The sequence below is a fragment of the Mollisia scopiformis genome (genome assembly GCF_001500285.1).
Source record: "Mollisia scopiformis unplaced genomic scaffold LY89scaffold_39, whole genome shotgun sequence".
NCBI lineage: Eukaryota > Fungi > Ascomycota > Leotiomycetes > Helotiales > Mollisiaceae > Mollisia > Mollisia scopiformis.
The window spans coordinates 161,526-174,801 of record NW_017263619.1 but is presented as its reverse complement, the minus strand read 5'-3'; the positions used below and the strand labels follow the sequence as shown (position 1 = coordinate 174,801).

General features: G+C 48.0%; 7 protein-coding genes across 7 annotated transcripts; 3 read left to right on the top strand and 4 right to left on the bottom strand.

The window, feature by feature from the left end:
• Nucleotides 1-203: 203 nt before the first annotated feature.
• Nucleotides 204-3,624, bottom strand: LY89DRAFT_661134 (MCM-domain-containing protein). The gene is made up of 3 exons (XM_018212588.1): nucleotides 3,279-3,624; nucleotides 738-3,231; nucleotides 204-686 (listed from the first exon to the last, which is right to left on the bottom strand). The coding sequence occupies exons 1-3, from the start codon at nucleotides 3,554-3,556 to the stop codon at nucleotides 564-566; spliced, it is 2,895 nt and encodes a 964-aa protein (XP_018061328.1). The 5' UTR covers nucleotides 3,557-3,624; the 3' UTR covers nucleotides 204-563.
• A 220-nt stretch (nucleotides 3,625-3,844) lies between these two features.
• On the top strand, nucleotides 3,845-4,596 carry LY89DRAFT_374393 (uncharacterized protein). Its single transcript, XM_018207077.1, has one exon. It carries the CDS (start codon nucleotides 3,963-3,965, stop codon nucleotides 4,569-4,571), a length of 609 nt encoding a protein of 202 aa, XP_018061327.1. The 5' UTR covers nucleotides 3,845-3,962; the 3' UTR covers nucleotides 4,572-4,596.
• LY89DRAFT_692056 (ribonuclease H1 small subunit) lies at nucleotides 4,495-5,451 on the bottom strand. The gene is made up of 3 exons (XM_018216460.1): nucleotides 5,049-5,451; nucleotides 4,709-4,998; nucleotides 4,495-4,661 (listed from the first exon to the last, which is right to left on the bottom strand). Exons 1-3 carry the CDS (start codon nucleotides 5,176-5,178, stop codon nucleotides 4,623-4,625), a joined length of 459 nt encoding a protein of 152 aa, XP_018061326.1. The 5' UTR covers nucleotides 5,179-5,451; the 3' UTR covers nucleotides 4,495-4,622.
• A 1,294-nt stretch (nucleotides 5,452-6,745) lies between these two features.
• On the top strand, nucleotides 6,746-8,368 carry LY89DRAFT_602064 (cyclopropane-fatty-acyl-phospholipid synthase; the record flags this gene model as incomplete). Its single annotated transcript, XM_018210227.1, has 3 exons — nucleotides 6,746-7,150; nucleotides 7,203-8,116; nucleotides 8,254-8,368. The coding sequence occupies 3 exons, from the start codon at nucleotides 6,746-6,748 to the stop codon at nucleotides 8,366-8,368; spliced, it is 1,434 nt and encodes a 477-aa protein (XP_018061325.1).
• On the bottom strand, nucleotides 8,363-9,698 carry LY89DRAFT_374386 (uncharacterized protein). Its single transcript, XM_018207076.1, has one exon. It carries the CDS (start codon nucleotides 9,608-9,610, stop codon nucleotides 8,606-8,608), a length of 1,005 nt encoding a protein of 334 aa, XP_018061324.1. The 5' UTR covers nucleotides 9,611-9,698; the 3' UTR covers nucleotides 8,363-8,605.
• A 1-nt stretch (nucleotide 9,699) lies between these two features.
• Nucleotides 9,700-11,629, top strand: LY89DRAFT_374372 (uncharacterized protein). The gene is made up of 3 exons (XM_018207075.1): nucleotides 9,700-9,909; nucleotides 9,957-9,984; nucleotides 10,086-11,629. The coding sequence occupies exons 1-3, from the start codon at nucleotides 9,824-9,826 to the stop codon at nucleotides 11,487-11,489; spliced, it is 1,518 nt and encodes a 505-aa protein (XP_018061323.1). The 5' UTR covers nucleotides 9,700-9,823; the 3' UTR covers nucleotides 11,490-11,629.
• Nucleotides 11,630-11,643: 14 nt separating this feature from the next.
• On the bottom strand, nucleotides 11,644-13,147 carry LY89DRAFT_692049 (uncharacterized protein). Its single transcript, XM_018216459.1, has one exon. It carries the CDS (start codon nucleotides 13,068-13,070, stop codon nucleotides 11,742-11,744), a length of 1,329 nt encoding a protein of 442 aa, XP_018061322.1. The 5' UTR covers nucleotides 13,071-13,147; the 3' UTR covers nucleotides 11,644-11,741.
• Nucleotides 13,148-13,276: the final 129 nt, after the last annotated feature.

The window sequence follows — 13,276 nt, the reverse complement described above, 5'->3', positions numbered from 1 at the left end:
GGAAGTGACTTGAGCTCACCTGCTTCTATCAACACCTGCAGCAGGTAGACGGCATGATGCAGCTGTGCAACATGAGAAAGATCAAACCAGTTCCAAGCTCCCAAATCCGGCACGTCCCGGACCTCGCCTGCTTAAACCAAAACAGGGATGGACCATGGGACGAACAAGCAGCACCAACCACTTAATCCGCATGATGAGGCTGACCGCCAAGTTTGATGCCAGTTGGAGGACCTCGTGTAACTTTCCCAGCCAGCTGACTGATTCTGACCCAAGGAATTCCTGTAGAGCTGGATGGCGTTGATCATAGGAACGGAGAGTTGTCGTCTGATGGATTCGCTTCGTCCCAACACACGCATGCATGCACTGCTGACGATGCAAGGTCCCATCGAGGGATGTCAACAATCATTTTCATTATATGCTTCGTGACAAACATAAACACAACTTGCTCGTAAAGACGCCGCTGAAGAACGCCGTTAAAGACAATGTCTTGGTATCCATCCCAATCCCCCATATCAGTCATCAGCTCAGATGTGATTCATACAAGGTTTCTATTCATCCTTCCACTAATACTCCTCGACTGCACAGTTAGGATGCAATACGTAGACAGTCTGTTCGGCAGCACTTGAGCTACCTTGGCCGTCATCACCGACCAAGCCTTGACCTCTGATCGCCATCAGTATATTCTCCTAGAAATCTGTTAGTAAAATACTCTACAAATATTTGCACAGCTGCCGTACCTTGACCATTCTCTTGATGATCTTTCTTGTTAATGCCATCTCAGCGTGATAATCTTCCTCGCCTGCCAACTCGTCCTCTTTCTGCTCCAGATACCACTGGATGAGAGTCTCGCCATCGACTCCTTCACCGCTGCTCAACTCGTCCTCATTGACTCGCTGAACCAGGAGATTGACTACGCTGATGTACTTGTCATACGTAATCTTCGCCTTCGGTCGCTCTCCATTAGTAGGTGCTGGAGTGGTGCCATTAGCCCCAGCGCCACCATCTGGACCATTGTCCCCGTCCTCATCATCATCATTTCCATCAGCCATGGGAGAATCACCATCGCCATCTCTGCGAGACGCTCCATTCGCACCAAGAACTTCATCATCATCTTCGTCGACATCCACGTCATCTTTCTCGACTGAAATAATACTTTGTCGGAGCAAGTTGAATGCCTCAATGACCATGCTTGGAACAATTTCTTCTACACAGTTGGCCTTTGCAATAGCTTCTGAAAGACGAATCATTGACTCAAGTTGTCTGACAGTGATTCTGTAGCTGTTTCTGCCAATGCCACCTTGAGCATCATCGCTTCTGAGTTCCTTGTACTTCTGCACTAGAACCTCTTTCGCCTCAGGAGTAAATTCTGGCTTGAATGTTTTTGCGAATCTGATGTATCGTTGTAATTGCTCGGTAGTGAACTCTGGTTGGACAGCTTCGTCACGTAGCTGGTGAATCCCAACAATATGTTCAGCAAGATGACGATCCACGGTCTCGTTACACTCGTCCAAGATGACGAAGAAAAGATCAAAACGAGACATGATGGGTGCTGACATATTGATGTTGGCTCGGAGTGTTGTCTTCCGGTTGTATCGCCCTCCTACAGGATTTGCAGCAGCCAAAATTGAAGTTCGAGCATTCAAGGTGGCTTGAATACCTGCTTTGGCAATGGAGATTGTCTGCTGTTCCATGGCTTCGTGAATAGCAACTTGATCGCTAATGTCCATCTTGTCGAACTCGTCAATAGCGCAAATGCCATTGTCTGCCAACATCAGGGCACCAGCCTCAATTGTAAATTCGCCAGTCTCCTCATCCTTGACCACAGCTGCCGTCAGACCAGCTGCCGAAGATGCCTTGCCGGAAGTGTAGACGGCACGAGGCAAGAATGAGCAAATGTACTTCAGAAACTGGGACTTCGAGGTAGATGGATCGCCAACAATACAAATGTTGATGTCACCTCTCAAAGCCATTCCTTCAGGAGTGGTCTTGCTCAAACCGCCCATGAGTTGAAGCAGAAGACCCTTCTTCACAATCTCGTGGCCATAGACCATAGGAGCGAGAGAGTTGACAAGTCGAGAGTAGATGTGATCGCTGTGAACCATCTTTCGAAGATCTTCAATCTCAGCATGTGTCATTGAAGCAAGTACAGCTTCTTGAGCGTGGTCGCCAGGTTCGTTGGGATCAATTGGCGCAGTCTGGTTGAGAGATGCCAGAATATTGTTGGACTGTCCATTTAGGTGTTGACTTGATGCTGCTCCCGTGGTGGAAGTATCTGGAGTGACCATACAAGCCAGGAAAGCAAGTCTGTAAGTCAAATCACGAACTCCGAGTGACTTGAGACCAGAAACACCGCTTGCATCTCCACTTCTGTTCTGGTTGTCTCGAATAGCCATTGGGCGCACGCCTGGAAGACCAAGTTGGCTAACATCTGGAATAACGATCAGTGCACCTGTGAAGATACACTTCTCTCCAGCCTTCGCACGATCGACAATTTCTCCACGGAGAATGACGTCCATCGTTCGTGGCATGCTTCCAGTTGGAATCTCTGAGCTGTTTTCTTGGACTCGCACTTTCTGCCAATCCACAAAAGTACTTTGTCTGATGTCCAGTCTCCATCCCTGACGATTCATACATTCTTGATTAGGACATTGTGTGGGCTCGGTATATTTGAAGGTCTGCTCAACATTTGGCACAGTACTCCTGCAGTTTTCGCAAGTGAAGGTTGCTAAAGAAAGTTCAGGTCGAACTTCTGAAGTTCTTGTGACTGTTCCAGAAATTGACAAAAGCTGCCCAATGTTGGCCGTTCTCAAATGTCGAACTCGGGATACGAGAGGGAGATTGTAAAATGCCAATGCAAAGAGCTTATCTGTCTGTTGATTTGTGGTTTTGCGGCCCTGGAAATCTGACTCGCTGGCAGAGGCTGCATTACTCGCACCAGAAGAAGTCTGATTGCTTGAAGATGTGGGCTGTCGATGGTCTCGGAAGTATCGTGGTTCGTACTTAGCGATCATATTGTGTAGGCCCTTTGTCAAGAATGGCAGAAATCTGTAGTATTCCTCGACAATACCTTCTGCCAACGCACCACCCTTGTATTGTGACAGATGTGTGTAGTCGACATAGAGTGTAGAGAGTGAGTAGGTTCTTAATCCGTGAATCTGTGCGATGTAGTATTTGTCTGTGGTAACGGCACTCGACATAGGGACTCCTGAGGATGATGGTTCTTCAATGAAGCTATATACTGTTAAAGAGGCCGCGACAATGTGGAGGTTTGCACTCACTTCTCGAGGAAATCTTCAAAATTGCTTTGAACATATTGGCCGATAATATCTTCAACTCTTGGAATAGCACGATCCCTTTGCCTTGGTCTTCCTGAACCAGTTGGCACTTGATCATCCGCAAAACCCTCGTCGTCACTCAATGGCGCAACGCTCTCAGAGGGGGGACCTCGAGGTCGAACGGAGGAAGCCCTATTTGCGCGCGCTCTCGGTGTACCGCTCCTGCTAGACATTGCAGGAATATCAGACTCGACAGCATCAGACATCATGACAGAAGCCATTGTGGCGATTTGAAAGGAGCGTTGTTGTGTGAGGATTTTGAAAGACCGGTGGTATCTTTTTTCAGGAGTGTTCAAAAGATTGGCGGTAAAACACGGTCGCGTCGCGTCTTTGAAATTGAAAAACGCGAAGATGTTGGTCGCCGTAATAGAGTGGTTTTCCTAAAAGGGGGTGCACGTGATATTATAGGCCGAGAAAACAGAATTTGCGATAGAAAGATTTATGATTCTTTCTAGTGTACAAGATGTATAGCTTAACAGATTTACTGTGCAATGTCAGAGCGTGTTTATGTCAGAACATTGATTTATGAACATTGGCATTTCACTAGCTCATGTGTCTGGATACGTCATGTAGCTCTAATAGCCTTCACAATTCTCCGTAAGAATTCTGAACATTTTCCCATCCATAATGTCCGACTTTGTCAAACCCTCCAAATCCCATTTAATGACCTACCGTATCGCCCGTGGCGAACAAGGAGTCCTAACATACGAACCCTACAAATCCTACCTCCTCCCACACTGGCGTTTCCGGACCGTCTCTATCGCACGTGCCTCCTCACAGACTCTCTGGCAGAAGTTCCTCGAGTTCTACGAGCAAAATGACTTTGTGGGAATGGATATGAGTAGGAAGTTCATTCAGATGGGCATGACAAGGTCCAAGAGGTATGCGAATTACAAGGGCGGCAGAAAGTATGTGGATGGCAAGGAGAAAGGGGAAGTGATTGAGAAGAGTAAAGGCCATGAGGGGAAGGAAGAGAAGGAGGAGGCGAGTCGGATATTTAGAGAGGTGTGGGAGAGGTGTAAGGAGCATGAGGGATATCAAGAGATGAAGAAGACGTTTTTGAAAGAGCAGAAGGAGTGGCTGGAAATGGAACCAGGGAGGGTGAAAGAAGAAGACGATGAGACGAGATCTTCAGCAAGACCAACTAGCAGACAAAGCAGTAGACGGAAATGTCAAGCAGAGGAAGAGAGCATCAAGCAGGAGCTTTCTCCGAGATTAAAGTCCGAAAATGATTGACATTCCATTCAGCCTGGTATCTCCCAACGCCAAACAATGCACCCTGAAAAATTACGCCGTACTAGAATCGGCTGGCTTGTACGAGTGAATCTGGGACAATCAGCATTGCCCAACAATCTTACAGCAGAGGTACATACCTGTTGCGAGAACGCAATCCACTCATCCATTCCCTTCACATAAGGATCCGCCGCATTTTCCGGTACAGACTCATGTCCCCAGACCATTATCTCATCAAAGTCCGACTGTTCCTCCATAATTTTGACCTCCGGCTCTTCCTCCGCATCCTCCTCATCTTCGTTTGTTTCTGCTGCGGGTTTTGGGAGTATCCGATCAGTGGTAGAAAGCACAACTCCTCGGTACCCTTCTGGGACGGTGACTTTCTTGCCGTATAACTTCCGTCCTCTGAAGTACGCTGAAGTTTTATCATCTGCAATTCTGCGGGTTAACTATAGTCTGATTGACGCCCAACACACTTACCAGCAGTCTGAGTCGGATTCCAGTACCTTTTGGAGGCGTCGACGGGTCCATTGTGATTTATCCGGCATGGCAGCACATTGGGTGTGCATTTGCCCTCATGGCCTTTGGTTTTCTTTTCAATTGCAAGCATTGTTGGATTTTGCGAATTTGGAATGTCTATCTCAATTCTTAGCATCTACCTAGGTTCATTGAAATCTCAAAATAGCCTCGTCGCGACTTGCATGCGACACGGAGACGCGTTGACGCGTTCCACGCTAGACCTCGGCAATCTGCCAAGCTACGTAAGAACCTTAAATCCAAGGTCGTAGCCGTGTCATCCCGCCTGTCGTAAACCCCAACATTTGCTTCTCGAAGCACTCAAAGAAGCATGCATCGCCAAAATAATTGTTCCTCGCTGGACACGAGAGCAGATCGGCAGGAACCCAAATCGGGGTGTAGATCGCAGGTGCTCATTCATGCAAGGCAAAACTCTCTCTCACCGCTCCGCTCCGCAACGAAACAGAGCGCTCTCGGTGCTATCTCCTACAGACCGAGTCACGTTTCAATACCTTACCCAATCACAGTGCAGCGGTTCAAAAGACTTCCGAGCGTTGCGAAAGGAAGCGTGAGTCCCCTTCACTTCATGCGGCTATTGGTGATCAATGACCCTTCGTTGCAAGGGCTGGCGGAGAGGGGAGACATGGCTCTGCCGGGAGATCCTTGTACATTACATACACACAACTTGACCCTTCCTCTTTTTGATATTTGACAATTCTTGACATGTGGCCAATTTGTCTACGAGATTGAGTTAATGAAAGGAGTCAGAAAGTCGCTCTTCGGAGCATCTTCTTGTCCGGAGTGAGTTGAGGTAATTCAGAAAGAAGAATGATGATGTCAAGACTGCTCGATCGGGAGACATATCCAATACTCGTATCTCTCGTGGAATCAGAATCAGAATCAGCCTCTGTGCCTCTGTGAACCAACACGGCCCAGCAGCTGTGGAATCACACCACCATGCTTGCTTTTGGGCAACGGTAACTGTACAGCACATCATATGGGTATGTACTGTACAGGTATACGGGATGATGCTAGGGAGATTCAGGCACTTGGCTCGCTCTATTGGCGGGGTTGGCCGCTATGCGAAAGAAGCTTTATTTTCCGCCACAGTCGAGGGCCCTCCTTACCTCTGTTCGCATTCGCCAGTCTTTCCGGAACATGCTCTTGTCCAATTGCAACATCAGGGCTCATCTTATCATAACACTTTCTCAATCATTCTCACAATTTGGCCGAAACTCGGAAAGTAATTGCCATGCACAGACGCAGACGTAAAATGCACTAGTAGTGGGGCAACATGCATTGGGTTTACCTCCCCTCCCTTGTCCCGTTCGAGAAAGGCTGGAACACTTCGTCATGGCACGGTGTTCCTGGAGCGCGGAAGATTATCCAGTCCGTGGACGGATACTTTATTTTCGATCGTTGACTTCATTCTTTCCTTTCTTTGTATTTCTTTCGTGTGCTTTTGGTTACGTTGTGCGGCGAAGTCGAAGACCCGGTTCTCTCCCACCTCACTTAGTGAATGAGTTAAATTTTGCGATTCTGCGCAAGAACTCTTCAACCTCATTTCCTGCAGAATCCTCAACGTTTTCTGACACCTCCCACACTGCTGCCGAGCGTGCTACTCATCGATCGACCGGGAAGAGTAATATACGTAACTCGCAATGGCATCATATATTCCGGCAGCGATCACGAAGCCCCTTGCCCGCGGCACCGACTTGTTGCGAGGTGCGATCGGAGGAGTATCCTGGGGTCCAGCGTTGTCAGTCTCGAAGGCAGCTGTCGACTCTCTGCTCTCCCGCATCGAAATCGGACAATTGATTATAAATGACGAGACCACGGGAGAACGGATCGTTTACGGGCAGAAGATTGCTAAGGAGCATTCCAAAAAGGCCAATGGCGTGAATGGAGTTAATGGTACAAAGAAGAGTGGAGGAGTTCGCAGGGTGGAGATGATGGCGAAGAGGGAGGCTTTTTGGGTGCGATTGTTTTTGTTTGCGGACATGGGATTCGCAGAAGCGTTCATGTTGGGCGATTTTGAATGTGCCGATTTGACCGGTTTCTTCGAGGTTTGTGGACCAAGAACACAATCCTCAAAGCTCAAAGACTTACAGACAATAGCTTTTCATTTTAAACCGTAGCCAATTGGCTAATGCGACAACATTGACCTCGTCGATTGCGGCTACCATCACAGGACTCGCGCGAAGCACCAATACATTATCCAATTCACTATTGAATGTGTCAGCACACTACGACATTAGCAACGAAATGTTTGCCGCTTTCTTGTCAGACGATATGACTTATTCGTGTCCGATATGGAAACTCGCTTCGAGCGCGGACGAAGAGGAAGAGATATTGGAGGAGGCTCAGATGACAAAGCTGAATCGCTTCATTGATGGAGCTCGTATAAAGCCAAGCGACCACGTGCTAGAAATTGGGACCGGATGGGGATCGTTTGCAATGGAAGCAGTACGAAAAACAGGATGCAGAGTAACTTCTCTGACATTGTCAATCGAGCAAAAGGCACTGGCCGAGAAGAGAATCGCAGCAGCGGGATTCGCAGACAGGATTGAGGTCCTGCTCATGGACTACCGAGCACTGCCAACTCCCAAGGTGCTGTATGACAAAGTAGTCTCCATCGAAATGCTTGAGGCTGTTGGAAAGGAATATCTGGAGACATATTTTGGTTGTATACATCGCCTCCTTAAGAAGGATGGTATTGCTGTCTTCCAATGCATCACAATGCCCGAAGGAAGATACGAGTCGTACGCGAAAGGCGAGGATTTCATTCGAAAATACATCTTTCCAGGCGGTCATCTACCATCCATCAACCAGCTCGTCGAAAACATCAACAAGGGATCCGAGGGTACTTTGGTAGTGGAGAGGATCGAGAATATTGGTGGCCACTATGCGAAAACGTTGCGATTATGGCGCGAAGCATTTTGCAGGAATTTCGAGTCAAGAATCAGGCCAGCTCTGATGATCGAGCACGAGGATATGGGCGAGAAAGAAATTGAGGTTTTCCGAAAGAAATGGTGAGTGGATTCAAGCGGTTAATCTTTCTGGTCGTGTTGCTCAAATCGTGTGTATCGCAATTGCTGTGCGATACATGAGCTCGAATATTCTTCTTGTCCTCCCGAGACCAAGTTCTTACTGACCGCTCTACTTTTAGGATCTACTATTTCGAGTACTGCGCGGCTGGCTTTGCCACAAAGACTTTGGGAGACGTAATCATCACAGCTGGCCGTGAAGGAGCAATGGAGTTAATGGAGGGTATTCCCTTATAGTCGTGCGGAGAAAGGGAGCGGATTTATGGTTTGCAGCGACGGAGTCTGGCCGGGGATGACCTATTTTAGACAGCAATGTCTACCATCTGGGTGGGGTTCCCAGTGGTTTTAAATATTTGATGAGGTTTCAGGGAATTGTGATACAACTCCTTCGACATGGCGAGACTTAGACCAGATAGATTCCAATTGCATCGCTATTCGTCCCTCTAGACATCTGATTGGACATATCGGCAATGGTCAACGCTTAGTTCTCTTCTTTCTCTTGAGATTTGGTTTAGCCTTCGAAGTTCCCTGAGCAGTCTGAGGTGGGTATCGCTGAGCATGTTCAACGTCGAAAGCAGATTTGTGGCGTCTGAAAAGTAGCATAGTTGCTCGTGCATCCTCAACACTGGAGTGCTCGCCCATCTGAATATCGACGCCAAGAATTTCCTTTGCAAGCTTTCTCAGGCTCGGGGTCCTTCCCGCACTATACTTCCTGAACCCTGAGAATCTCGATGTATCCCTTATATCTCTTCTTGGATGGCCCAGCATCATGGCTGCCAAGTCGTTCTTGATCGCATGTCCCACAATGATCCTGTCCTTCAATATTGCCGCAACGTCCTCTTGAACTTGTTCGAAATCTCGTGCTGTAGCCATATTCTTCGCTGATACTCCACTGACATGCGTTCTCCAGTCCGTGACAAACTCCTTTGGTCTGACGAAGGAATCATACACCTGTGTGCCGTGGAAATTGACAATACTGACTCGAGCCAGTACTGATCTGTCTTCCTCACCACCAACTCCTACCATCTCGCAATCGATCCCCACATATTTGCCAATCTCCACATCCCTCGATAGACCTCCATTGATCTTATCTGGCTTGGTGCCCTTGAACGTCGTGTCCTTCAGGCCTCCTCCGTAAGCTTCTGCAAGGTCCTTCGCAGAGATATCATTGTCCTCAGCCCAGAGAGCCAGAGAGGCGGAGGGCGCATCATTTGCTGGCTGGATAGAATCTGTGGGATCTGGGCTTTCTGATGCTTCAACACTCATTGCACCGCCCATTTTGCCCTTCTTCGCAAGCTGCAAAGGGCGTGCTGTGACGGCTTTTGATGGCTTCAAATCCAATCGGCGACGCTTTGCTGCGATCGTATTGCGCTGCCTCTCCGTAGGAATTTCTTTTCGTTTCCGGTCAGGCTTGTCCTTTTCCTCCTGCTTCAGTATAGCTTGAAGCTTCTTCCAGTTGCTTGAGAGCTCTGGTGCCATTGCGCGTGGTGCTATCGACACATTGTTCTTGTTGGTCGAATAATGAAAAGTTCAATTTTCGTCACAGGCCAAAATTTAGGCGACAAGGCTCAAGGTTCAGCGCTAAAGAAACATCGCCAGCCTTGTTCTTGCCCCTCCAAGAACATCAATCACGGCAGCATCAAAACCATCCCACAACAATTAAAATTTATCAAATAAATCGCAATTTCCATCATGGCGGGTGGCGGCGACAACAAAGATTCGAAGGGAGAATCGCAGGTACCGAAAATCAATGGCAGAGCGACAGCTGATACTCTGAAGTGAGTCCACCAAACCGGTGTGCGACCGTGTGCTAACCTCGCTACAGAATAGGATGTATCGCAATGGTGCAAAAAGTGAGTTTCAACGCAACCCTTTGCGCAATCAATTTCACGCAGCATCCAAATACATTATTTTGAAAGCATGAACTAGAGCAAGATTACTGACAGATTCTCAGGATGGCCAACATCGAAGAGCTGAAATTCTCAGTATCAGAGATATCAAAAGTGGCCGGCAATTCTACTGCAACTTTGACAACTTCAATAAACGTTTGGACGAATGGGTTCCTGTTAACCGTATCGACTTCAGTCAGGACGTGGAATGGCCAAGTCCAGAGAAGCCCAAGGAAGCTAAGAAATCTTCAGCACCTGTAGCCAAGAAGACTATCGGCCAGAAGAAAGGTCAAAAGCGACCAGCTGTCACGAGGGAGGTCTCTGTCGCATCAGAAGCTAGTACACCGCGTCCATGGGGAGATTTCGACGATTCTCAAAAAGGGACACCTGATCCTGAAGGAGAAGAGAAGCTTACTACCCCTCTCGACCTCGACAACACCCCAGGTGCCGAAGATGACGATCCTATGGATTTGGATGAAGTAGCAGCTCGGGCCGTGTCAGCAAAAGCTGAACCTCCTGAAGCGTTCAGCCGTCAAGAAGAGATCGAAAAGCTTCGTGTGGGAGGTTCCATGACCCAGAACCAAGCCGAAATTTCACGCATCAGAAACATCACCAAAGTCCAGTTTGGCAAATACGACCTTTTCCCTTGGTACTTCTCTCCCTATCCAGAAGCTTTTACCCAAGAAGATCTCATGTATATCTGTGAGTTCTGTCTCTGTTATTGGGGCGATGTCAAGTCCTTTCAGCGACATCGACAAAAGTGCACATTGCAGCATCCTCCTGGAAACGAACTTTATCGAGACGATTATGTATCTTTCTTCGAGATAGACGGTCGACGACAACGGACGTGGTGTCGAAACCTTTGTCTACTCTCGAAGATGTTCTTGGATCACAAAACCCTCTACTACGATGTAGATCCCTTCTTGTTCTACGTGATGACCAGCCGGGATGAGAAAGGCTATCATCTCGTTGGATACTTCTCGAAAGAGAAAGAGAGTGTCGATGGCTACAACGTAGCTTGTATTCTCACGCTACCACAGTATCAAAGACGAGGTTACGGTAGACTGCTGATCCAATTCTCTTACGAATTATCAAAGATTGAGAATAAGCTCGGCTCACCAGAAAAGCCTTTGTCGGATCTTGGTCTCCTTTCATATCGACAGTACTGGACCGAGCGCCTAATTGAGATATTACTCGAGTGCAATGAAAAGGACGAGAAAATATCCATTGAGATGCTCGCCCAGAGATTGGCAATGACCACGGCGGATGTTGAAAGTACACTGCAAGCGAAGCACATGCAAGTCTGGCACAAGACAGATCACAAAATCGTCATTCCGATGAAGCTGATCAAGGAGCATGAGGCTAGGGTAGAGAAGGCAAAGACGAAACCAAAGCGGGAGATCGATCCAGATTTGATTCAGTGGAAGCCACCGGTGTTCACAGCAAGCACTCGTACTTGGGGCTGGTAGATCGGGATTTCATAGATTTGTAGAACACTTCACAGGTCTCATCTTAGGTGGCGCATGGATGGGTGGCAAAGCGCGGAAGGTGTCAAGGAGTTATTGGTGGCTTGTGTGTAGCAAATTAAAACAAATCGCACTACGCCTACGAGTCTATAACGCGTTTCCCTTGTGGTTTGGATGTATTTGCAAACTGCCGTTTTCTATTCTTCGCCGCAAACATGAACGCCTGGCTTAGGGATTCAGAAACCGAAGGGGGTATCAACAAACATATCTAACTCTCTCTTTTAACCCTTCTCCAACAACACCCCTCACATACCCCGCAAACTCTCTCGAAAACAAAGCAATCCCCAATTCCTGACTCGTATACCAACTCGCCCGATCCATATTCCCACTTCCCAGCACCGTAACCTCCTCATCCATAATCACACACTTCAAATGGCTCTTCACCGGCTCCTTCTCATCCCTCCTTCCCTGCCTAGCATGATAATACCCAATCCTCAACACACCCGGTTGCTCCATCATATTCTCCGGATCCGAGCACTTGCTGTAGTTCCGCAATAGAGCCCGATAGCGTCGACCGAGTTTCCAGATCTCGTACTCAGTAATAGTACCTGCTGTAGCGAGTTGTTCTAGAATCATGAGCCCGCTGCTCGTGATGAGGTGGATATCCACGCCCCGCTCGAGGGCGGAGAAGAGAGCATTTATGACGGGTTGAGAGGTGAGGTTTGGCGTTTGGATGTAGATGTCCCTCTTAGCCTGCGTGAATAATTGTAAGACGAAGAGATTAAGTGGTGTTGGTGGAGGTGTAGACTTAGTGAAAGGTTGGAAGCGTGGGTTGATGTGGTGAGGCGACGGGAGGAGAATTGTTTGGATTTCTTTCTCTTCGTCGTCGTTCTCGTCTGAGGTCGTTGATTCTTGGATATCCTTAGGTAAGTAGGGTAACGAGGCACCACCTCTTGACCAAAAAGATGACCAGAAGTTGAATAGTTTCTCAGTGATCCCACCTTCGAGCTCAATGCTCCCTTCGAACCAGTTCTCCCAGCTGACGTTGCAGGAAGGCATGAATGCTAGTTTTCGGTCCATGAGGATAAATTTGGGGTGCATAACACTGAATGGGAGCACGAAGACGCTCTTTATGATCATTTCGAGCCCTTCCAGTTGTCCCTGAGGAGGAAGACCAAGACTGGTCCATGAAGAAGGGGGCCAAATTTTGCCATCCAAAGAGGATGTCTGAGTCAGTCTTTGAAGGATAGAAGAAGAAGAGAAGCATATCCTGACTTGGATCTTGTGGTTTTGTGATAAGGCTTTCTCTGATAGCCCGAGAAGTAGTGACGATATAGCTTCTTGAGAGGATGATTTTGCCCAGAAGCAGGTTACTATGATGAGTTCATGATTGGTCGAGACACACTTCGAGAAGGCTTCGGTGAGTATTCGTTCGCCTGTGCCAATGCTGAAATTGGATGTTATGGAGGTACTTATAAGAGATTCAGGATCTGATGCGAAATAGTTGGGTTCGTCGAGCTCGTTCTCGTCCGCATGGCTTCGAGCATCTTGAAGCCACGCATTTGTGACGGCCTGTGAGGCCATGGAAGGGTGTCGAAATGAACGACTATCAATGACAATACCGCATATATAATCAAGAAGACGACTGAACACACTTGATGTGAAGCAAAGCCAATGAATGTCACGTTGTTCGAGGTTGTAGCGCATCACGTGCAGGGCTGACGCGATATTGTGGTCCGTGCGCATCCCTCTGCCATGCAGGTGATCTTCAGACTGAGCCACCTCTTGAC

What these genes read in the sequence shown, in the direction of transcription:
- LY89DRAFT_661134 (XM_018212588.1), bottom strand. Translation starts at nt 3,556, where the DNA reads ATGGCTTCTGTCATGATGTCTGATGCTGTCGAGTCTGATATTCCTGCA. An exon ending in TTTGAAGATTTCCTCGAGAA is followed by an intron (nt 3,232 to 3,278) that starts GTGAGTGCAAAC and finishes AACAGTATATAG; the next exon opens with CTTCATTGAAGAACCATCAT. An exon ending in TCATCAAGAGAATGGTCAAG is followed by an intron (nt 687 to 737) that starts GTACGGCAGCTG and finishes ACAGATTTCTAG; the next exon opens with GAGAATATACTGATGGCGAT.
- LY89DRAFT_374393 (XM_018207077.1), top strand. Translation starts at nt 3,963, where the DNA reads ATGTCCGACTTTGTCAAACCCTCCAAATCCCATTTAATGACCTACCGT.
- LY89DRAFT_692056 (XM_018216460.1), bottom strand. Translation starts at nt 5,178, where the DNA reads ATGCTTGCAATTGAAAAGAAAACCAAAGGCCATGAGGGCAAATGCACA. An exon ending in GAATCCGACTCAGACTGCTG is followed by an intron (nt 4,999 to 5,048) that starts GTAAGTGTGTTG and finishes GCAGAATTGCAG; the next exon opens with ATGATAAAACTTCAGCGTAC. An exon ending in GGATTGCGTTCTCGCAACAG is followed by an intron (nt 4,662 to 4,708) that starts GTATGTACCTCT and finishes TGATTGTCCCAG; the next exon opens with ATTCACTCGTACAAGCCAGC.
- LY89DRAFT_374386 (XM_018207076.1), bottom strand. Translation starts at nt 9,610, where the DNA reads ATGGCACCAGAGCTCTCAAGCAACTGGAAGAAGCTTCAAGCTATACTG.
- LY89DRAFT_374372 (XM_018207075.1), top strand. Translation starts at nt 9,824, where the DNA reads ATGGCGGGTGGCGGCGACAACAAAGATTCGAAGGGAGAATCGCAGGTA. An exon ending in GCGACAGCTGATACTCTGAA is followed by an intron (nt 9,910 to 9,956) that starts GTGAGTCCACCA and finishes ACCTCGCTACAG; the next exon opens with AATAGGATGTATCGCAATGG. An exon ending in GTATCGCAATGGTGCAAAAA is followed by an intron (nt 9,985 to 10,085) that starts GTGAGTTTCAAC and finishes ACAGATTCTCAG; the next exon opens with GATGGCCAACATCGAAGAGC.
- LY89DRAFT_692049 (XM_018216459.1), bottom strand. Translation starts at nt 13,070, where the DNA reads ATGGCCTCACAGGCCGTCACAAATGCGTGGCTTCAAGATGCTCGAAGC.